At 39.6% G+C, this 23,173-nt stretch overlaps 1 protein-coding gene across 2 annotated transcripts in view; it reads left to right on the top strand.

Moving 5' to 3' along the window:
* The first annotated feature begins 9,049 nt into the window (after positions 1-9,049).
* nfatc1 (nuclear factor of activated T cells 1) overlaps positions 9,050-23,173 on the top strand; it is a 45,819-nt gene continuing 31,695 nt past the window's right edge. The window contains exons 1-6 of one of the 2 annotated variants that reach the window (XM_017455309.3): positions 9,050-9,405; positions 12,541-13,564; positions 13,714-13,873; positions 17,613-17,815; positions 19,338-19,510; positions 21,428-21,568. In XM_017455309.3, the coding sequence (XP_017310798.1) occupies positions 9,387-9,405; positions 12,541-13,564; positions 13,714-13,873; positions 17,613-17,815; positions 19,338-19,510; positions 21,428-21,568 (1,720 nt within the window). In that variant the 5' untranslated portion in view covers positions 9,050-9,386. The remainder of the gene's footprint in view (positions 9,406-12,540; positions 13,565-13,713; positions 13,874-17,612; positions 17,816-19,337; positions 19,511-21,427; positions 21,569-23,173) is intronic. The other variant, XM_017455308.3, reaches the window with a different exon arrangement.

Genomic DNA, 23,173 nt, shown 5'->3' with positions numbered 1-23,173 from the left:
GAATTTCCTCCATTTGCATACAGTGTGTCTGACAGTGGATTGATGGAGTCCAAACTCTTTAGAGACGGTTTTATAACCTTTTCCAGCCAGTTGAATATCAACAACTCTTCCGAGGTCCTCAGAAATCTCATTTGTTTGTGCCATGATACACTTCCACAAACACGTGTTGTGAAGATCAGACTTCGATATATCCCTGTTCTTTAAATAAAACAGGGTGCTCACTCACACCTGATTGTCATCCCATTGATTGAAATCACCTGACTCTAATTTCACCTTCAAATTATCTGTCAATCCTAGAGGTTCACATACTTTTTCCACTGACAGATATGTAATATTGGATCATTTTCCTCAATAAATTAATGACCAAGTATAATATTTTTTGTCTCATTTGTTTAATTGGGTTCTCTCTGTCTACTTTTAGTACTTCGGATGATGTTTTAGGTCATATTTATGCAGATGTATACAAAATTCTAAAGGGTTCACGAAGGGTACACCACAGTATATTAATGTGCTCTTGCTACAATATCATTTCTATATTCACATCTAATTCACAGGAACTTGTATGTTGGATGCTGTGCATGATCTAAGAACTAATATTTTAAGTTTTCTGTATGGATACATTCATACATTTAACACTTATGGAAGGAGTCTCCAGTGTCAGCACTTTATAACAATAAGGTTTATTTGTCTTCTTAACTTCAAAAGGAAAAATAGAGAGATTGGTGAGGGAACAACTGTTTATAGCTACTTTAACATAAATATTGACAGGAACTAGCTTGTCTTGTACCAACAGGGTGTCCCAAAAGTCTCCATAGATAGGTGAAATTAACAGCTTTTTTGTTTTGTTTTTTAACACAATGTCTTCCAAAATCATTCTCATGGCTTAATCAGGAAAGCTGTCACAAGGTTACGATGAACTTTAAGAGGAAACATGGCAAGCACATCACACATGACAGTGTTGCCAAACCGGGAGCCAAAATTGAGAGAGACGACTCCGTCTTTTGTGTTTACAAAGAAATGGCAATCATGTTTTGGATGTTTTCTAAATAAATTTACATTTCGCTAAAAAGTCTTAATTTCCCCCATGTATGGAGGCTTTTGGGACACGCTGTGTATAAACGTATAAAAATATGATGTTAATATGAATTAATTAAACAATTGCAATCATTGACAAATTGCCATAGTGTTAAAAAACACTTTGGGATGTGTTGTTATTGGTGTTGATTATTTTCTCATAACAGTGCACCCCGAGTGTTTTACTCCTTACTTCACTAATTCATTATTTTTATCATATTATGATTTCTCTGTTGTATTCTGACATTGCTATTAATTAAATATTGCTGCATTTTTTAACCTTATATCTGGCCAGCGCATATTTGGTGTATATGTGATGGCCATGGACAATAATCACCATGTTTCCTTGTATTGAGGGGAAAATACAAAACCTGTTTGCTCTGAAAACGTGCTTATAATGAAATTCTAAGGGTGGGGAATAAACGTTGAAGTTAAATGTTTTTGTTTTGTTTTTTTAAAAAAAAAAAAACATTTTCTTGACTTCTCAATAAAAGATCTCAGAATAAATAACAATCTCTAAATCTGTATAATTATTTACAGACATCAAGATTTTGAGTCGTTTATTTCAAAATGCTATGTTCTTTTTTTTTTCAGCACAGGGAAACGTGTTGAAATTTTTATTTGTGGTAATTACTTTTATGCTACAGTTGACATGGATATATATTGGGTTGAAAGCTAGCATACTCCTTTATTCAGTCAGCTGCTTTATTTTTGATCCATGAATCTCCAGGAAGCTCGCTGTGCTGGTCTGTGGTGTAAACATCCTGATCTAGTTACACTTTGGGTAGGAGTGAACGCTTAGGAGTGAGGTGGCGTTACCAGTCACTACATAACACTGTTACAAACACTGTTTGTACCGCCTTTTGGGTGAAGTACTCAGAAATGTAGCCTTCAATACTAACTCTTACCACGTTCACAGTCTGTTGCTCTGCTCTCTCAGTGTTGTGGTTCTTGTTTAGCGTTGGAGCCTAGGCCCCATGGTGGAGCTGTGCGCCGAGGCCCACTGTTTGCTCACCGAGCCCATGGGAGCCAGTACTATCCCAGAATCCCCTCCCTCTTGGATGGCGGCCACTGTCTCCTGGCAGCGGCTTTACACAACAGGAAACAGACTGGGGATTCCGTCACCATGCTGCAGTCAAAGAGAGCATTGAGTGGAGACAGGAAGGCTGTGTAAAGAGTGGAGGGGGAGCGTCGTGTAAAAGCTCCTCATACTGCTGTTACTGTTTCTACTTTAAGCACTTTTTTTTATACACTTCTCTCAATTTATTTTTAAACGTGTCCTGTCACGGGCGCATGAGTCACATTGTAAAAGTAGCTAAAATAACATGTTTGATTACACTCTCCTGTAAAACATGAATAAATACATATGTGAAAAAACACGGGCCGGCTGTAATTCTTTTACGTGTTACATCCTCCACTTTCCTCTCCTTTCTTATTCTCAGATTATTATCAACTTCTGCTACTTAACGCAATGACGGTACCAACTAACCCTTCTCATTATTTCTAATTTAATCCAGATAGACCTAGCAGGACTGTGGGATAAAAAAAGGCAATGTTTCTCATCAGCACGTGGTCCGACCCACGTCATTCCAGCACACCAGGCCTCAAAACAGACCCATATCTTACACACATGGACTGACCTGTAGGACACAAAAGGAGGTGAGTATGCACATGACATCAGAGCCTTGCACACTCACAGAGGTTAAATGTGGTATTGGTTTATTTTAACAGCTTTCAGAATCGCTGACACATCCTTTGCAGATGCAATGCATCACCCTTCATAGCATCCTTATGAGTGCAGCAGACGTTTTCCCGACAGCTGCTAGACGAGACGACGTTCATTCAACATCTGTAACAGATCTGGAGTTGAGGTTCCTTTTACACAAATATATACGTGTTTAATGTATTTACTGTATCTATTAAGGTTTAAGTGCTTTTAAACTTGTTTACTGCCTTTTTATGAGGTGCTGAATAAAATCGTCGTGTGAGCTACACTGGGGTTGTATGATGTTATTTGATAGCTAGTAGAATTAACACCAATTTATTGACTGATTATTTGTCTGCTCTTTTTATTTATACCACTGCACTGTTGAATGCTTGATTCTGATTGGTCGGAAGGTGTTCATTCATTTTCTTTTACAGTAGTTCTAGCTACAAGGTTTACATTAATGGTATTAGAGGAATGCAACACTTCCAGATGTGCTGTTATTGGAAAATAATCAACGTTGGGGTGGTAATGGAGATCATCAATAAATCAATGGTAATTTTCCTATAACGCCATGCCTGTTGTGTTTTATTCCTTTAACCATGTTTTGATATTTGATCTAAAAATGTGTTGTCAAGTTGGGGAAAAAAAGATACTCATACCATATCCCTTTAGTATTAATATCTGAAACTACTGTATGAATCCAGTACAGTAATGTCATCATGAGGACCAGTTATCTGGCACCAAGTGACAAACCAGATATTCTGCAAATGCAAGAATCTTGTCCTCTAAAAGATATATGTGCCAGAACTTAGTATGCATTCCATACCTCTTACTTAAGGTTTAAATTTATCCTAATGACTGAAATGCTGTGTAATATATATTTATGGGATTACTTCTTTGAACAATACAACTGTGGGATGAAAATCTATATTGTAGGAAGAAAAAAAAAACGATTCATGTAAATGGCACATTTTTGTAGCACAAAAGAAACAAAGCCACTAATCTTCCAATGTCAATTCATCAGCACTGCTTTTCTATTTCAAGCAAATGACTGGTTTTGCTCTTAAAATAAGTTCACCGCAAATCTCATATGCAGCTAACGTATTTGCTTGCCTATTGGAGCATGCAATATCACCACAATGACCCTGTCGAGTCATTAGGCCACAGAGCCCTACAGGCAGCCAAACCAGGTTTGTAGGACCAATCAATATAACGATTCATGTCATTACACACAATACAGATTCGCAAAGCCAATTCTAGATCTATCTGGATGATACAGGCAAATTTGTCGGTATGCGACTGTGGAAAAAAAAAGACTGTCTGAACTGGAGCAGGAACGGATGCTCTTCAATCACCGTGGCTGGAGCTATTTATTACCAGAGACTGGGAGAAGTGTTTACAGCAGCACGCGGTTCAGTTTCACATAGCTGGACAGGAGACGGAGAAATACATGCCCCAGTGCTCCAATTAGGGCGCTCAGCTATGGGCGTGAGCTTTCCATGAGGTCAAACCAGTGAACGGGAATTTCATCATGACCAGGGAGAGGATGCCAGAGGAGGGGGACAGACATTGCTACTATGTCCCCATGATGAAGGCTCTTCATACCTGCATTGCCTCTGCATGTGGGGTACATCCTTAATGTCACTCAGACTGTGATCCATTCCAATTCAATTCGATTTTATTTGTATAGCACTTTTAGCAGTAGACATGGTCACAAAGCAGCTTTATAGAAATTATCAGGATGTAGATTTAGATCCCTAATGAGCAATCCAGAGGTGACAGCGGCAAGGAAAAACTCCCCAAGATGACTTGAGGAAGGAATTTTAAGGGGAACCAGACTCTACGTGCTCTTCAGACTCAAATTCACACCAAACAGCTTATAAAAGCTTTACATGGGGCTGGAGTTGTACTATTTCTTTTTTGCATTACCACATTACCCCTATCAGTTTCAATGCACTGTTTCATTTATTTGCCTACAAACAACATCAGGGTCGAAAACAGTTGTACTGTATATAGTTCGTATTTAACACTGTGAATGTATAAATACAAGGTGTACATGTATTACACTGTCCTGTGTTAGAGATGTTAGAGACACTTGGACACGTAGCCTATCACAGGAATAATCGCAGAGCATAATATTGGAGTGTTTTTGGATGATGAAAAGAACCAGAGAACCCGAAGGAAACCTGGACAGAAGAACACGTGAAACTCCACAGGACCCTGGAGAAAAACTGAGGACCCTGGAGCTGTGACTTCACTGTGTTATGACTGAGCACCTTACACGTTTGACTAGATTTAGATTTAACAGTAAACCTGCATCAACCCTGGAACAATGTTGAACATTAAGCAATAGAAGAGTGTGATGGTAGTGTGGTGGTAGTGTGGTGTGGTGTGTAGCGTGGCCACCTCACACCTCCAGGTTCAATACTCAGTTCAGGTTACTGTTGTGTACCTCCTGTCTGGCAGGCTACCTCCAAAAACATGACTCTAGGTTAATAGTTGACTGTAAATTTCCTCTAGAAGTGTGTGTGGGTGGTGTGTGTGTGTGGGGGTGCTTGTGTTTGTGCATCATACTCAGTCTTCCTAGGATAGGCTCTGGCTCTACAGTGACCTTGACCAGGTCAAGTGTCTACTGATGATGAATGATTAACACAATAAAATATTTTTGCGTTTAATTTCAATGTAATTGTTTCAAGTTAACTTAGATATTTAACCCCTAAAAATAATAATAATAATAGAAACAATCACTGATATTCTAATGGTTTCCACAATAAATACCATCACAAACCATCAGCTAACTATTAAAATCATTACAATTCCCATTACTGGTCCTTAATGGTATCCACTAGACATAACATGCCACCAATAGAATAGAAGGCAACACATTACAGGTAGAGACCCACTGGGACCATTACAGTTTCCATTAAAACCAATGTAATTCCCATTATATCCATTAAAACCATTACAAATTCTGCAAGCATTGTTTTGTTTTTGGGGTTTTTTTTCCAAGCAGGGACCTTTGTGTATGTACACATGACATTCTCCATGTTTAAAAGCACGTGCACGTGCAAATCTAACCGATCTTGTCTTGTCATCCGGTTTCCGGTCGGTGTGATCAAAACATTGTAATGTAGTGCTGTGTAATGGGCTGCAGATTCCGCAAAAAGTTTAAATGTGAAATACTGTCGTGAATCCCTGAGAAATCTTAAACTTGGACCCTGTCTCCACAGAGAGTCTGATAACGTGTCTAACGATTACAAACCGCTCTTCTGTAGACAGACGAGAAACCTCTGACGCTCTCATGACTGTTGGATTTCTTTTCCCAACTCTGCCGTGTCTTAAAATAGAGCGGCAGTATTTGTGTTTATCTGCCACACCGACGCACTGCGGTTGCTAAGCGACGGACTGTCGTTCAAAAAGCAACACTCTTCGGCGTTCGTGAACTAGGAGAACTAACAGAAAACACATTTTCACACCAGTTCACGATTTCGGGATCGTTTTATACTTGCACTCATTATTATGCTCTTAATTCTCTGTTGTCTTCTTCCGCAGTAGTCAGTTCCTCGCGTCCATTTGGAAATATGGAGATGGGTTGCCAGGTTCGTGTAAGAAAAGAACCCATAACACGAGAAACTATTACAACTTTCCCCCCAAAAAGTCCTTCCGAAACGTATTCTCTTAGTTTTAAAAATCAGCATAATTTCTATCATTGAAAATGTGTTGCAATGTTTATCAACGCCACACAATTTTCAGGTCATTTTATTATATGCACTAATTCTGTAGCTTCACCCATTGGACAATTAATCACCCTGTTGAGAAAAGAAAAAAAAACAAAAAAAACAATAGAAACCATCACAGAAATTCTAATGGTTTCCACTACAAATACCATTACAAAACATCAGCTGCTAACCATTACAGCCATTACCAAATGGTTTCCGTTACGTAGTAGGACGTAGTTTTTTTTTTAAATGGTATCCACTAGACATAACATGCCACCAATACAAGGCAACAAATGACCAGTAGAGGCCCATATGGACCATTACAGTTTCCATTAAAACTAATACAATCCCCAATTAAAACCATTACAATTCGATGAGGGTTTCTATTGGGTTTTTTTTATTGTTGTTGTTGTTGTTTTTTAGGGGTTTTTCCCAGGTACATGCATCATATAGCCCTTCGATGGTCTGGTGTCTCATCCAGGGTGTAATCATGTCCAGTGATCCTAGGATAGGCTCCCGATCCACCGAGTCAAACCACTAGAATAATGTGAACAGACACATGATTTTTCTATGTACACAGAAAGTTTACAGAGGTTGCTTTGACTCTGGGGAAAGCCTTAAAGATTGTATGTTGAATCCTACAACAGAGTGTTTTCCTGTCATAAACAGTCCCAAGTAGAACCCTCTGAGGAAGTTAAGAACCCTTAACTAGTCAAGTCAAAATTATTAATACAGTAAAGCATATTTAAAAACACTTACATAAATGCTTCCATCCATCCATCTTCTACCGCTTACTCCTTTTTCAGGGTCACGGGGAAACCTGGAGCCTATCCCAGGGAGCATCGGGCATGAGGCGGGGTACACCCTGGACAGGGTGCCAGCCCATCGCAGGGCACAATCACATACACATTCACACACCCATTCATACACTACGGACATGCCAATCAGCCTACCATGCATGTCTTTGGCCTGGAGGAGGAAACTGGAGTACCCAGAGGAAACCCCCGCAGCACGGGGAGAACATGCAACCTCCGCACACACAGGGCCATGGTGGGAATCGAACCCCCGACCCTGGAAGTGTGAGGCGAACGTGTTGCCTGGAAGAACATTTTTTCTTACTAAGAGTGTACAATTATTTACGTTTACCCCAATCTTTCAGTGGAATTGGACCATCATAGGACTACTGTTGTCCTTATATATAGATGGTGAAGCATTCTCCATGCACCAATGAATAGTGCAGTGGTACGACTGTATCAGACACAGCAGGGTTGCTGTAGGTTTTAGTGTCACTAGAGGGACAAGAAACAGTCCACAAGCCAAAAAATATCCAAGCAACAGAATTTCTGTGGTAATAAGCTGACACTAATGATGCTGGATAGTGGATGATTAACACAAATTAAATACAAATAAATTAACTATTTATTAACTAACTATTTAATAGACACACCTATGGGGTAGGTGTGTCTAATAGAGATCTGGGCTGGGAATGTTTCTTAAATACATACTAAACTGTACCTTCCCTGTACCTCATCTCTCCACATGTCCATCCACTATAGGGGTGTAATAATCAGACGATTTGGACCAATGCATTGACTTAATAGGCAACAATCATAAGTCAGTTTTTATCAATTATAAAATCCATCCATTTTCTGTACCACTTATCCAACACAGGGTCATAAGGAGCCTGGAGTCTATCCCAGGGGACTTGGGGCATGAGGCAGGGGACACCCTGGACCAGTTCTATCATCAAATATTGAATCTTTGCCTTATGTATTGAAATATTATAGTAGCAGATTCAGTTTTTTGTCAAGTATCGAATCGTCGCCTTGTGAACATGAATTGAAATCATAATCAGACACAGTAGTATTGTACAATAGAAACCACATCACATTGTGTGAAAGCTTGAGGCTTACGTCTCTACCATCCACACACCTACATCCTTCCACATGCCTATTTTTATTATTAGCTTTGGGGGTTTCCTCTGAGTACTCCGGCCTCCTTCCCTAGTCCAAAGACTTGCATTGTAGACTGATTAGCATCTCTAAATTGTTCATAGTGTGTGAATGTGTGTGTGTGTGTGTGTGTGTGTGTGTGTGTGTGTGGTGTGTGTGTGTGTGTGTGTGTGTGCGTGTGCGTGCGCGATTGTGCCCTGCGATGGGTTGGCACCCTGTCCAGGGTGGCCCTTGTGACTCGAGTCCCCTGGGATAGGCTCCACACACTCCGGGACCTTGTGTCGGATAAACGGCACAGAAAATGGATGGATGGATGGATGGATGGATGGAATATTCATTTCCTTTCCATCCAGTAGTTGTTTCTGTTTTTACAACTTGTAGACCATTTTATACAAATCATACAATCAAAGTGGAATCTAAATTAATATGCATTTCTTCAGCTTCTTCAAAACACTCAGCTTACTTATTGGACGAAACCTCAAATCCGTTACAAACCTACTCGATTTAGAGGGAAAAACGTGGCACTGGCAACACTGGAGAGAATCCCTCACGCAGGCCGTCTGAGATGCGTGACGTCAGACAGGGGGCGTTACTGAACGGAGGTATTTCCCGGCTTTGTAAAGCAGCGGAGACCTCACCGCGTGAGCTAGTGCGTCACGAAGACCCCGAGCAGCCCGGCACTTCATTTACAACTCCTGCATTAAAACGACGCAACAGGATTTCTAACAAAAAAAAAAAAAAAAAAAAAAATAGTTTACTAAGGCACATATCTACATTTTGGATTTTGAGCAAGCGCCTTTATAAATGATGCGCACTTTTCCGTGACTGCGTTTTGTATGACAGAATTGGACAGAACTGACCTTTTTTTTTCACCCAAGTTTTTGGAGATTTACATTACTTGGACGGTTAACTTTCACCAAAGAGGTCGGCAGCATGAAATCAGCAGATGAAGGTAGTATACCATCATTATGGTTGGCTATATAATAACCTTATTTATTCCTTTATTTATTTATTATAATTCTTTACAATTATTTTTAACTAATGCATGTTGGATAGAATGTGCTTTCATAATTCTAACCATCTTAAATATTAAGGTAAAATATTGGACCCCCATCCCCCCACCCCACCACCCCTCCCGTGCGCAGTAAAATTGTATTTTTCTTTGATGTCTTTGTTCGTTGTCTTTGATTAAGTTTGCTGAAGGAGTCTGAAGCTGAGTTTGGGTGGGCGTGGCTCCTGCTTCACAAGCAGACCGTTATACAGTTTTGAGCTCTGTGTTTGAGCAGCACCTATTGCCTCATGACAGAGAGTAGTTTACATGACACTGTGATTCATGTTTATCTCAGTCAAAGGCAACCATTTATCATATACACTTTGTTAGTCAGTGCAGTGTGTGTTAGTCTTTTGCTGTAATAACCCAGTCCTCCTATTTTCAGTGATTCAGACAGGGCTTGTTGCTCTGTTTGACTTCATTTAGTGGAGCGTGTGGTTTCAGGGTCTGCGTGGCACTGGCTTTCACAAGAGACTGTTCCTAATTTCCTTGTGAGGCTCGCGCATAATTTCTTACAGACTAAAGCTGTCCTGTCTGCACACCGTCTGGAAAAGAGGTGTTCCACATATTTAGGGGGGGAAAAGAGTTTCTCAATGGTTAATTGAGTGATTAACCATTCCAGCTTTACAGTGCCCTCAACTAATATTGGCACACTTGGTAAATATGAGCAAGGAAGGCTGTGAAAAATTGTCTTTATTGTTTAACCTTTTGCTCTTTTGTTTAAAAAATTTACAAAAAATACTCTGCTCTCATGGATATCAAACAATTGCAAACACAACACAGGTTTATCAAAAAAAAAAAAAAATTCTTTGTTAAATATTATTGGTGCCCATATGAATTCATATGAGAAAAATATATTTCAAGTATATTCCCATTGATATATATATATATATATAAATCCCCCTAGTCATTCATAACAATGGGTAAGACCAAGAAGTATCGCTGTGATGTGCAGCAAAAGGTTGTTGAGCTTCACAAAATGGCAAGTGGCTATAAGAAAATAGCACAAGCATTGGAAATGCCCATTTCCACCATCAGGGCAATAATTAAGACATTCCAGTCAAATGGAAATGTTATGAATCAACCGGGAATTAGACATTGTCTATATTATCTCAGCGCACTGTGAAGAGGATGGTTTGAGTGGCCAAAACATCTCCAAGGATCACAGCTGGAGAATTGCAGATGTTAGTTGTGTCTTGGGGTCAGAAAGTCTCCAAAACTACAATCTGAAGTCACCTACAGCAGCACAAGTTGTTTGGAAGGGTTTCAAGGAACAAGCTTCTACTCTCAACCGAAAAAAAACTCAAGCATCTTCAGTTTGCCAGACACTACTGGAACTTCAAATGGGATCGGGTTCTATGGTCAGATGAAACTAAAACAGGGCTTTTTGACAATAAACACCAGAGGTGGTTTTGGCGTACACAGAGTTAGCCATGTGGAAAAGTACCTCATGCTCACGGTTAAATATGGTGGTGGCTCTTTAATATTTTGGGGCTGTTTTTCTGCCAGAGGACCTGGGCGTTTTGTTAGGATACATGGTATCATGGACTCTATCAAATATCAACAGATATTAAATGAAAACCTGACTGCCTCTGCCAGAAAGCTTAAAATGGGCCGTGGTTGGATCTTCCAGCAGGACAATGATCCAAAACATACACAAAATCAACACAAAAATGGTTTACTGACCACAAAATCAAGGTCCTGCCATGGCTATCCCAGTCCCCTAACTGTGGGATGAACTGAAGAGGAGAGTCCACCAGCATGGCCCTTGAAATTTTAAGCATCTGGAGACATTCTGTTAGGAGGAACTGTCTCAGATCCCATGCCGTGTATTCTCCAACCTCATCAGGCATTATAGGAGAACACTCAGAGCTGTATCTTGGTAAAGGGAGGTAGCACAGAGTATTGACTAAAAAGGTGCCAATAATTGTTGCACACTTATATTTATTTTGTTTGTAATTGTTTGATATCCATGAAAGCAGAGTATTTTGTGAATTTTATTAAAAAAGATCAAAAGGTTAAACAATAAAGGCCAAGGGTGCCAATATTAGTGGAGGGCACTGTAAAAGAATTCCACTTGGAACCTTTTAGAACCCTCTATTGTAGATTTCTACATATAAACCTCCAGGTTTGCATTGGGAGGACAAACTGAAAACCCTGTATACTTAGCATAGGGTATGCTGTTTTTAGTCTAGATACCTTGAGGAACCCTCTCTATCTACACCCTTAGAAAACAAGGTTCCTTATAGGTTCTTTGTACAGTTAAGGGTTATTGGCTTTCAAAAGGTGTACTTGGAACGTTTTCTGAAATAGAAAACTGTATGGTTCGACATATAGATTTGAAGAGTATCCCCATAGGGGATAGACGAAAGAGTCCTAAATGATGCTAGATGCCAGTTTTGATGTCTCAGCAAATGTTAGCTGTATTTTTTTTTAAAGGTCATTGACAGCAGAGTTAGCATGAACCTTTCATCCATGTGACAATTCCTTGTGACAATTAGGGCCTCTGTGAAATTGCCATGTACAATTCCATCAAACACTTTTTCACTTTAGATGCAAGATTTACTAGTTTATAAACTGCCAATTCAATAGGTATATTATACATATTTAGAATAAGATTTTAGGTAACCTATAAACTGTTAACTCAGTGTTAATAGTGTAGTCTGTGACTTGAGTCAGTTACTGACTTTTTTTCTTCTATTACTTTGTCCCTGCTGGTTTGTGGTTTCAGTAAAATCAACCAAAAGTTTTGCTCTGTGTTGTCGGGACCATATACCATACCTTATATTACACTAACTGATCTTGTGTTTAGACTGACTGGCTGAGGGAATGGATTGGTTTTCCATCTGTTTTTATGTTTGATGACGTATTTTTAATACAGTTATTTTTGGCTGGGTATTTTTGGTTTCAGTCGTCTTATTTCCTTTTAGATGAGTTTAAATAAAAAAATGTTTTGGTTTTTTTATTCAAAGGAGTTCATGGTTTTAGACCTGCCATATGAAAAGATAATGAATTACCATACATTTCTCTCTGCAGATGCATACAGCTACACACCAAACATCAGCCTATCCCTTCAACTGAGTAGCCCTTGCCTTCCCACCCAGTACCACAACCTTCAGACCAGTCCCTCCATCTCTGTTTCTATCAGCCAACCGTCCTCATTCTCCCCCAGTGAAGACATGGGCTCAATGGGATACTACCAGTCATCTGGCCCCAATGGAGCCCCTGCTCTTGAAAGCCCACGCATCGAGATCACAGCTTATGGTCAGTTCCCTGAGGATGAGGTGGAAGAGAACAATGCACCTGTAGCTAAGCGTGTCAACTCCGTTGTGACTTTAACATTGCCTAGTGGTGAAGGTTACCGCGACCCCAGCTGCTTGAGCCCAGCTAGTAGCGTTTCATCACGTAGCTGTCACTCAGAGGCTTCATCGTATGAGTCAGGCTACTCATGCAATTATGACAACTCACCACAGAACTCCCCATGGCAGTCACCATGTGTCTCACCCAAAGGTTCCTCTTCATTGCTGTCTGGAACCCTGGGCACCTCACCCCGCCAATCACCTACAGGATCTCCCCGCACCAGTGTGACTGATGAAAGCTGGACGGCACCTCGTGGCTCTCGCTCCAACTCCCCTTGTGTTGGGAAACGGAAGTACAGCTTTAGTGGCAACGCCTCTCACAAGTATCATCCATATTCACCTAACCAGTCACCAGGGCTGTCTCCACAAACCTCACCTCGCCTCAGCATGACTGAAGACACATGGCTGTCAAACACCAACCAGTACACCAACTCTGCCATTGTGGCAGCCATTAATGCCCTCAGCACAGATGGAATGACTGATATTGGAGAGGGGATTCCACTCAAGACCAGGAAAACCAGCATGGAGCATAGTGCTTCTGTAAGCCTCAAGATTGAGCCTGGAGGTGAAGAGACAGGCTCTGCAGAGCTCTGTCATGAGGACTACTCCACATCACGCCTAGCATTTAAGAAGGAGGGCTACACTAGCTTTCTGGATGTACCACATCATCCATATTGGTCTAAACCAAAGCCCTATATCAGGTAAAATGCAAATGTTCTGCATCAACTGATTCTTTAAGACTAAGCCAACAGGACAACTGTTTGAATACACAATATATTTTATTGTTTTTATTCGATCAACAACAGTTTGCTAGACCAAGACTTTCCTGTTGTCACTCTATTTTATCTAGCCCATCCTTGCCAGCTCTTGACTGGCAGCTGCCCTCCAGTTCTGGCCCATACAGCCTGCAGATCGAGGTTCAGCCTAAATCTCACCATCGTGCTCACTATGAAACAGAGGGAAGCAGAGGAGCCGTGAAGGCACTTGCTGGAGGACATCCAGTTGTTCAGGTATTTATCTATATACATCTCTTTCTGAATGCTGGCTTCCATCTATGGTTTCGTCTTCTTCCTCTTTGTAGCACGCAGTGGTAGCAGTGCTTCACTATAGTAGCATTGGAAGTATCCTTTAATCCCACTTGGCTGGTTTCCAGATAGACTCCTGTACAAAAGAAGGTCGTCTTGTAAACTAATCAGACCGGCAACATCCTTTTGCTATTATGCTCTAATGAGTAGAAATCAATGTTTGGTCAGTCTGAATTTTGCCATTGGTCTCTGGTTCTTATTAGTCTTATATTTTAATTACTTGTTTTATGGACTAATTATTTGAAATAAAAGACAGACTTGACAGGCAGATGATTGTCTTGGCAGCTCTGTTCCAAATCAGCAGTGGTTGTTCAGAAGCTGGTTGTATGGTTTAGCAATAACGCAATGCTAATTCCCTGAGGATTAGGTGAAATACTTCAGATATTACACAAGACCACAAAGTCTTGACGACAGCACAGGCCAGTCAGTTCCGCAACAGACATTTGTGACTCACCCGTCTCCTCTAAATCTACTGCTTGGACAAATATCATGAATGAGCATAAGTCATAGTGGTCAGAAGCAAATGTAACTACCAGTCAGTAACTGTGGAATGATCATACACGTTTAATGCTCTCATAACCTGAGCCCATGGATCACTTTACCTAGCTAGTCATGCGACACAGAGAAGAAATGACGCTTGGCTCTGGCCCACATCTGCTTAAATGCTCTACTCCAATTCACATCTGTGCTGATTGAATAGTTCAGTTCAGCTTCATGAGGTGCTAATGATGCCAAACACATGCCGTTGGGCTTCTCTCCTGTGAAGAACCCAGCATGCCTTTTTCTCTCACTTGTCCCCTATGTTTTTTCACGTTTGCCGCAGTTTCCGGCCCAGCGCACAGGCTGCCTTTTGTTTAGTAAAGTTCCCAGTGCAGCGCTGACATCATGGGGGCCAGCGTGCAGTGGAGGCGGCCAGTCTGAACCACACACGTTTCTGGCTCCTGGCCCCTGGCTGCTGAAGAGGAGTGTGTGTGTGTGTGTGTCTGTGTGGGGATAGAGGGGTTCTCAAGGGAGCCTCACACAAGGCTGTCCCGTCCCGTAAACCTCCAGATTAGAGAGCGCACTCTGCTGTGCACACTCTTCAATTGGCCTTGATGGCACCTCCCACGTAAGCTTTTCTCTAAGGCTCACCATTCATCCTAGAGCTCTCTCTTTCCTCAGTTTCTTATTCAAGGGATTTTTTTTTAGCCCACAGCTTACGTCTTACCACAAGATTCATCAAATGGATGGTATACGTACGCGGCTGAACTTTCTCTGTCCAACCACAATTATGAGCTTCAGTGCTTGCTCTTAACTCACTCAGGAAATCCATTTGATTGGCTCTGTCATAACTGGAAAGAATGGTGAAATCCTTAGAGCAGTTTTGATGAAGAAACACAACAAAATAAAGGTGAAAATATGACGACATTAGACGAGAATTATAAACTAGTCTCAATGTACTGCATCTGTAGGGTATATCCGATTACTACAGGCAAGAACTTTCACTAGTTTTCCTGTACTACAAAGAGAACAGAAAATACATTAATAATAAAAATGACTCAAAACATACAGTATAATGAAATTCATGGTGAGCTGCTGGGATGGTCAGTATGTGAAAACAAATTTTTGTAATACACTTTTAAATTCTTCAGTGAACCGTATTTCTAAATTAAGTTTTTAATCTGTATAATGGGACTACTTCTTCAAAGGGAGGAATATGTGTGGCAGTCTGGGAAACGTCCTGTGGATTAATTCTGGCAGCCAAAGTTTTTGACCAAAATTTGCAATTTTCTGATTCTTTATCTTCCTGCAAGTCTTGTTGATGAATGAGCCAGTTTAACAGACCTAGTCTGTCTAAAAACATCTAAAAACTTGCTAGCTAATCATGACTGCCTCACACAGTGAATCTTATGCTTTGGTCAAGTTGTTGGTATGTGCCATAACTAAACATCACTTTTTTTTTCTTTTTTTTTGCAGTCAGATACTGTCTATCAAAATATCCATAATGCTCTTGCACTGCAGTTGGAATGGAACATTTAAATTCAATTTTCTCCTAAAAATTTATTTGTGGTTTAGATATGTGCAAAAGAGAAACATATTTAAGTTTCAGTTTGTTGTTTTCAGGACTATATATATAGTAGAAAATGTCAAAATTCCACCCATCATGTGAACCACACATATTAGTGATTAAAGCAGTGGTGTGACTATATAAACTTTACGAACAGTGCAATTAAAGGTGAATTAGGTAAAATGAACAGTTAAGTTCAACATTTAAATGTTTTTTTTATTCCCCCTTGAGCCCACCCCCCTGTTTCCACCCATGTTCATGTTAAAGCTCCACCTGTATGATCTACAGGGGCCCATAAAGACGTAGCGTCTATAAAAATGACTGACAGGAGGCCAAACCAAACACAAACAAGCATTCCGGTTCAGAAGTCTTTTTTTCCAAATAGGTTTTCTCAGAGACTTAATACACATGTGCTGATACCATGGCTTAAACCATTATTTTTGTATTATGTTCTACATATTTTCTAGTTCTTTTGTAAGTAAGAAATAAAAAAAAAGGCTACTACATCTTTAAATTGTATAAAACTTTGCTTTAGTAAGATATTCACTCATGTCTGTTTTGTTAGAGTCTAAAAGTTATCATTTTAACTACAACTTTAACTTCAAATACTATTGACAGAATTCAACTGCCCTTATAACGCTCTTTAAATGATTTCTGAGTTTTCTGTTTGTTTATCCTTACAGGGAAATGTGCTGAAATTTTTGTCATCATTGTCTTTAGCAGTTACATATATGCTACAAATGTTATAGAAAAAAAAAAATTTAAGTATTCCTATAAGTAGGCTGCCAGCTAACAATAATTTTCTCATCAAGCCAAATTAGTCCTTACTCAAACTAAAATCGGTTCTCAACCTAAATTTCCAATTTACTTCAAAATAATTCTTCCTATAAGGTTTTTAAAAATTTTTTTATTATTATTACTTATTCATTTATTTATTTTATAGAGGATTTCCTTGGTACAGATAGATATCTATACATTTTCCCAGTGCCTTACATACCTCTTTTAACAAGTTACTGGGGAACACATGTCTGATCTCTCTATATAGCATATCCCTTCTGCCTGTTACACAGAGATAGTGAGAGCGTATCTCAGAGTGTGTGAGGCTGAGAGCCGACCACAGTGCATGGAGGTGTGGACAAGGTACTCTGTCCTCCGAGTCATGAACCTACAATCTTGGCATTCCTACAGTAGGTGATAATGTAATGAAGGGTGGGGAGGCTCTTTTTCATTCTCTCTTTCTCTCCCTCCGTCCTTTGCTCCTGCCTCTGCCTGTTTAAACTGAAATGCCAGGCTTAACATATGCACTTGAATAAATATACAACCTTCACAACCTCTAGCTCTTCCCCTCCCTTGAGAACTCTCTGTGCCAGTCACTTTTTTATGCAGCTGGAACTTGCCAAGAACTTGTACTTGAATAGTGTTTTATATTTAGATCACAGATTGACAGTGTTATGGGATAATCATAGAGCATGACCATGTTGATTTCCAGTAGACTGACAGAAAATGTCATTTGTGTAGCAGTTTAAGTTGTAAGACATGGCCTGGGTTTTATAGTAATAGTTTAATACTTATAAAAGAGTATACTGTATCTGTAAATGAGTGGGTCATATCTTTCAGCTTCACGGCTACATGGAGAGCGAGCCTCTGACTCTGCAGCTGTTCATCGGGACGGCAGACGACCGTCTCCTGCGGCCACATGCTTTCTACCAGGTCCACCGCATCACAGGCAAGACCGTGTCCACACCCAGCCACGAGATCATGCAGGCCAACACCAAAGTGCTAGAGATTCCACTCCTGCCTGAGAGCAACATGAGGGCCATGTGAGTGCATTTGTGTGTGTGTGTGTGTGTGTGTGTGTGTGTGTGTGTGTGTGTGTGTGTGTGTGTGTGTGTGTGTGTGCGTGTGCACGCATGTGTGCGCACGCGTGTGTGTGCACGCGTGTGTGTGCACGCGTGTGTGTGCACGCGTGTGTGTGTGTGCTTCTTTTATTATGGTGATAATAGATGGCATAAGAAAGGCTGTAAATTCATGTGATTAAGAACAGTATTAAAAAAGACCACATGCGTAATTCTTGGTCTAGTTTTATTACTATCCAAGGTTTTTTATATTTACAGAAAGAAGTACATCTCATTTAAAGCCATTCCTAGTTTTATGACACCTTCTCAGCTCCTGGTACAGGATGCTCGCTGTGTGTGTGTGTGTGTGTGTGTGTGTGTGTGTGTGTGTGTGTGTGAGGCGCTTTGTGTTTTGTTGAGCCGCAGCACAGTAGGTTTCCCTCCCAGGAGCCGCACAGCTCGTGTTACACGAGGCCTCAGGATGTGTGGGGAGCCTCTAACAGGGCACTGGGGTCTGCTGTGTGAGTGTTGCAGTAGCAGCCGCCCAGCTCAGCACTTTTTCTCTCGTTATTTAATGGATGGATTACTTAACTCAGCTTATATAAAACCCAAACCTCCTCGTATCCATTTTCAGCCTTGTTGGAAGACCTTCCAGTGTCTTGTGTATCAGCCAACGTACTTCTAAAGTGTTTGCAAAAGGCAAAAAAATTATTTAAAAAATCACATAGTTCCTACGCCTTGAGTAATATAATGGTTGTTATATGTATTATATTTGAATGATGTCTTGTATTTCATGATTTTTGGAGGGCATTTAGTGTAGACTGGGGGAAAGCTGTCTTTGATTCTTGCCATTTGGAACCACTTTACATGTTGTGGTAATGATTGTAGGCCACGTCAGGGTTCTTTTCAGGCTTTTTCCAGCTAACTTTCATGAAAATGTGTACAGAAAAAAAACTGGTGTACTAGATTCCTTTACAGTAGTGCTGAAAATTTCTCTAGACATTTTAATTGTGTTATTTTGATTAAAAATGTCCTTTTTATTATTCGCTGTATCTTACCAAAATTTACTTAGGATGAGCTTTGCATTCACTGAAAGCAAAACTGACAAAAGCTTTTGTACTGTATGTTTGAGAGTCAAAAAACAAATTGGAAAATTAATAATCATAGTGTATTTATGAAAATTAGAAGTTGAGGATGGAGTCTGTAATAAATGCTCTTGAGTGCTGTGAAAAGCGGCGTTTTGGCCGTAAAGCCAACCGAAAAGCACAACAGCGTATTGTATATTTAGCTTTGATTTTGCAAAGTATGAAATAAAACTGTTTATTGATCTAAAATAATAACAGAGTAAGTTTACAGTTTATTGGTTAATAGATTGGCATGTCCAATAAACTGCCTGTGCATACATATATTATACATAGTATATATACAGTGTTGCCATACCACAGTGCATGTGTGCTTCATTTGATTTATTTACACCTGTGAAAGTTGTCTTCTCTCTTTATTAAAGAATCGACTGTGCTGGGATTCTAAAGCTGAGAAACTCTGACATTGAGCTGCGGAAAGGTGAGACGGATATCGGGAGGAAGAACACACGAGTCAGGATGGTGTTCCGCGTCCATATTAACCAACCCAATGGCAGGACTGTGTCCCTGCAGGTCGCATCCAACCCCATCGAATGCTGTGAGTCAATATAGAATGCTGTGCACATGTCTAATTGTTATACCCAGGGACAGCATGTATAAATGGGTTAGGCTCTTTCGAAGATGGAAAAATAAAAATCCGTATATTGTAATTTTTTACGCTTGACCTATATATCAGATTATTTGCCCTTAACAAATGTTAACAAAAGTGGATTATTTTTGGAATTTTGTGGAATCAAATACACAGCACGGTAAGAACTAGCAAGAAGCGAGGGTGGGGCCGATTTCATTCTAGCCCCGAGTGTAGACTAATGCAGACTCTCGGTGACAATCATGTCAAGTGATTACACAGAGTGAAATGCCCCATAGATGTGATCTCCATTTGGACTGATGTATTTCAGCCCATGTCACTGACACATCCGTAACACATCATCAGCAGGGATTGAGATGCTGAGAAATATAGTCGCAGGTTTAATTATTTACTCTATCAGCCTTTTCCCCCCTCAAATACCTTTAGAGGAGAAACTAAAGATAGACTAAAGACATGTTTTCCAATCAAAGTACACAATTACAGAAAAGGACAGGCGACCATAAGTTTAGAGGTTTTTAGGACCAGGAACCATAAGTTTAGAATTTTTTAGGACCAGGAGCCATAAGTTTAGAGTGAGCCTTATGGCACAGGATCTCATTAGAGGTGTAGGTCTAAAATGAATCCACATACACACAGGCAAACTGAAACACAGTGGTGTTTTGACATCGCCATTCTTACTTCCTATTTTTTTTTTATGTCCCTTCCAAATGATAAACAAAATGATTAAGCCAGTGCTTTTGTTCAAACCAAAAAAGTGCACAAAACCTTCTCCTATTGTGTAATTTGTACTTTGAATGGACAATGTATTTCTACTCCTAATTTCTCTTAAGACATTCAGAAAATGGATTAGTAATCCACTGTGTTCATGTCTGAATATGTAGTCTGGGCTAGAAAAAAATCAGCTCCAGCCTCATTCTGTGTATTTTTGTTACAATTGGTGTTGTTTGTTACAAGCTATTTGTTAACAGCATATAAGGCAATGTGGATGACAATAATCTAACTTTTTTGAAAGACAAAGTAGGCTTAGTCGTGCTAGCTCATTTATAGTATATTAGCTGTCCCTGGATACTGGATATAGCACTGTAGATGCAGTATCTCCCCTGACTGCATAATAGACATACTATATATGATAGAAGATACAACATTATTACTGTAACTAGCCATATAGATATATTTGGCAGATATTATTTTTGGCCTCCTTATTTCTTTAGCAATTGTGTGTGACTTTCAAGACCATTAAAAAGAAAGCTTATCAAGGATTTTTATTTTAAAAATGTTCTGGTTCAGGTTCTGGCTCTGCTGTTTTGTCAGAAGTTGTGATATACTGTGAGGTAAATGAGAAGGATCAATTCACAATGAGCACGGCTCATAAAATAGGAGGGGGTTCTGGTGTGTGGCCAGATACTTACTGAAAACAGCAGCAATATGAAACAGCAAAGTGACAGCATGCCAGGATTCATTTGCAGCCTCTTTCAGAGGTTAAGCGTTTTATTTGTACAGGATTAGTTTATGATGAGTTTGCATGTTGCCAACTTTTGCATCATTAATTTTAAAGATTCAGCAGATCGTTCTGTTGCATTGTGTCATTGCAAGAGTACTATATGGCTCATTATTGTTATTGTTTTCCTGATTAACTGAATTTTTCAATTAATTAAATGGAATTTCCCTCAAATTAAAGATGCATTTAATACATTTTGGGAACATGCTGTAGGAGACACCCCTGTACATTATTGACCAATTTTTCCATCACTTGGTATTTCTTTTTTCAACATTTTTGTGTGTGTGTGTGTGTGTGTGTGTGTGTGTGTGTGTGTGTGTGTGTGTGTGTGTGTGTGTGTGTGTGTGTGTGTGTGTGTGTGGTGTTAGCTCAGCGTTCTGCACAGGAGCTGCCTCTGGTGGACAGACAGAGTGTGGACAGCTGTTCTGCCACAGGGGGAGAGAGGATGCTTATCAGTGGCCATAACTTCCAACTTGACTCCAAAGTGGTGTTTGTGGAGAAAGGACAAGGTAGGAAACCGATCATAACGGTCATAATGTTTTCTTTAAACCATTGAATGAATACACTGAGAACCAGCGAGGCTCTAGGCTACTTAAAGGTCATCCAGGAGTAACCTGTGTGTGTTATGATGGGTTTAGCCATTATAATCTATCCGGATTATGTAGATATATAAGTGAGAGTGAGAATTTGTGTAAATAAATACAGGTAGTTGAGGTGGGCAATATGATGATATTATATTGTTATAATGATAAATTATGTCACAATACACTTTTTTTATACAGTAATATATCATGTGTATCATAGCAAAAAATACAACCCAACTTAATGAATTCAAATAACTACAAATTATGACGCACTGTCTAATCAAAACTAGAAAGAAACATGTAGACAGTTACTAAATAAATAAATACATAAATAAGCAAGCAAACAAACACGTTGGTCTAAAGGTGACTTTTAAATGACTTTTTCCCCCAAAAAAGTATTTAATATTATAAATATCACTGAGAAATTTGATACCAAAATACTGCAAAAAGACACACATAAGTCTAAAGTTAAAAAGTTGTGTCTGCTCTGACATAATTAAAGATAAATATCTAAATATTATGGAATTATTTATAGCTCAATATGTTAAAATAGCAGAATTGTTACATAGAACATTATACAGCCAATGCTTCAAAATGTTTTTTTTACCTTTAAAAACATGTTTACTTTTTGATTTATTTATTTGTTTGTTTGCGTAAACCTCAGTACATGTAAATATCATATCATATATAGAAGATTTACTGTACTGTTTACTGAATAATTTTTTCCCCCTTGCACACAAAAAGATGTTAAAAAGACATAAAGGCACGAGTTAATGAGACATCTAGATTTTGTTCAGAATTAAAGTTTTTAATACGTCTTTTCAAAGATGAAGAAACGACAAACATTGCTTGGTTGTATACAAGACATTAAATTTGTCCCCCCAAAAATCTGTGTATTTAGCACCAGGACACGGGGTTAAAACTGACTTTTATAGTATCATGCTATTTTTTAGATGTAAGTGTGTATTCACACACCAGTGTTTGTCTGCACGCTCTGTCACACCCCTTGAAGAAGAAAACCCCTCAGACCATTACCTCCCTGCTTCCCCCTCTCCCTCATTCCCTTCTCTGTCGTCAAAATATGCTTCTCTCTGCCAGCGAGCCACATGTGGAGCACATTAATGTGCTGTATTTTTAACCCAACAGATTTACATTTCCAGAAGTTTCCATTGCCTGCACAGGCCTGGAATGAAGCGCAAACACAGAATGTGGCAGTCTCTACTGTCCCTAGTGCCTGGGCGTTTGTTTTGATTTTTTTTTTCTCTCCGTCTCTCTCTCTCTCTCTCCCATTTATTCCTGCCAATCTTTTTTCCCCCATCTTTTTCCATACAGAAAATAGCAGCGGTAGCCCCTGGCTGTTGATACCTGAGGTTTACAAACAGTAATTTCCTTGATGAGTTGGTGAAAAAAAGAGCAGGAGGGACAGGAAAGGACTCGGTTGAGTCATGTAAACATGCTGGATTTCCTACAGCCTGGAGTACAAGGCTGGAGGAAGTCTCTCTATTGTTTAAGCTGTGAAGAGAGACACGC

This window comes from Ictalurus punctatus, chromosome 24 (genome assembly GCF_001660625.3).
Source record: "Ictalurus punctatus breed USDA103 chromosome 24, Coco_2.0, whole genome shotgun sequence".
Lineage (NCBI taxonomy): Eukaryota > Metazoa > Chordata > Actinopteri > Siluriformes > Ictaluridae > Ictalurus > Ictalurus punctatus.
This window is presented reverse-complemented; position numbering and strand designations above follow the sequence as displayed.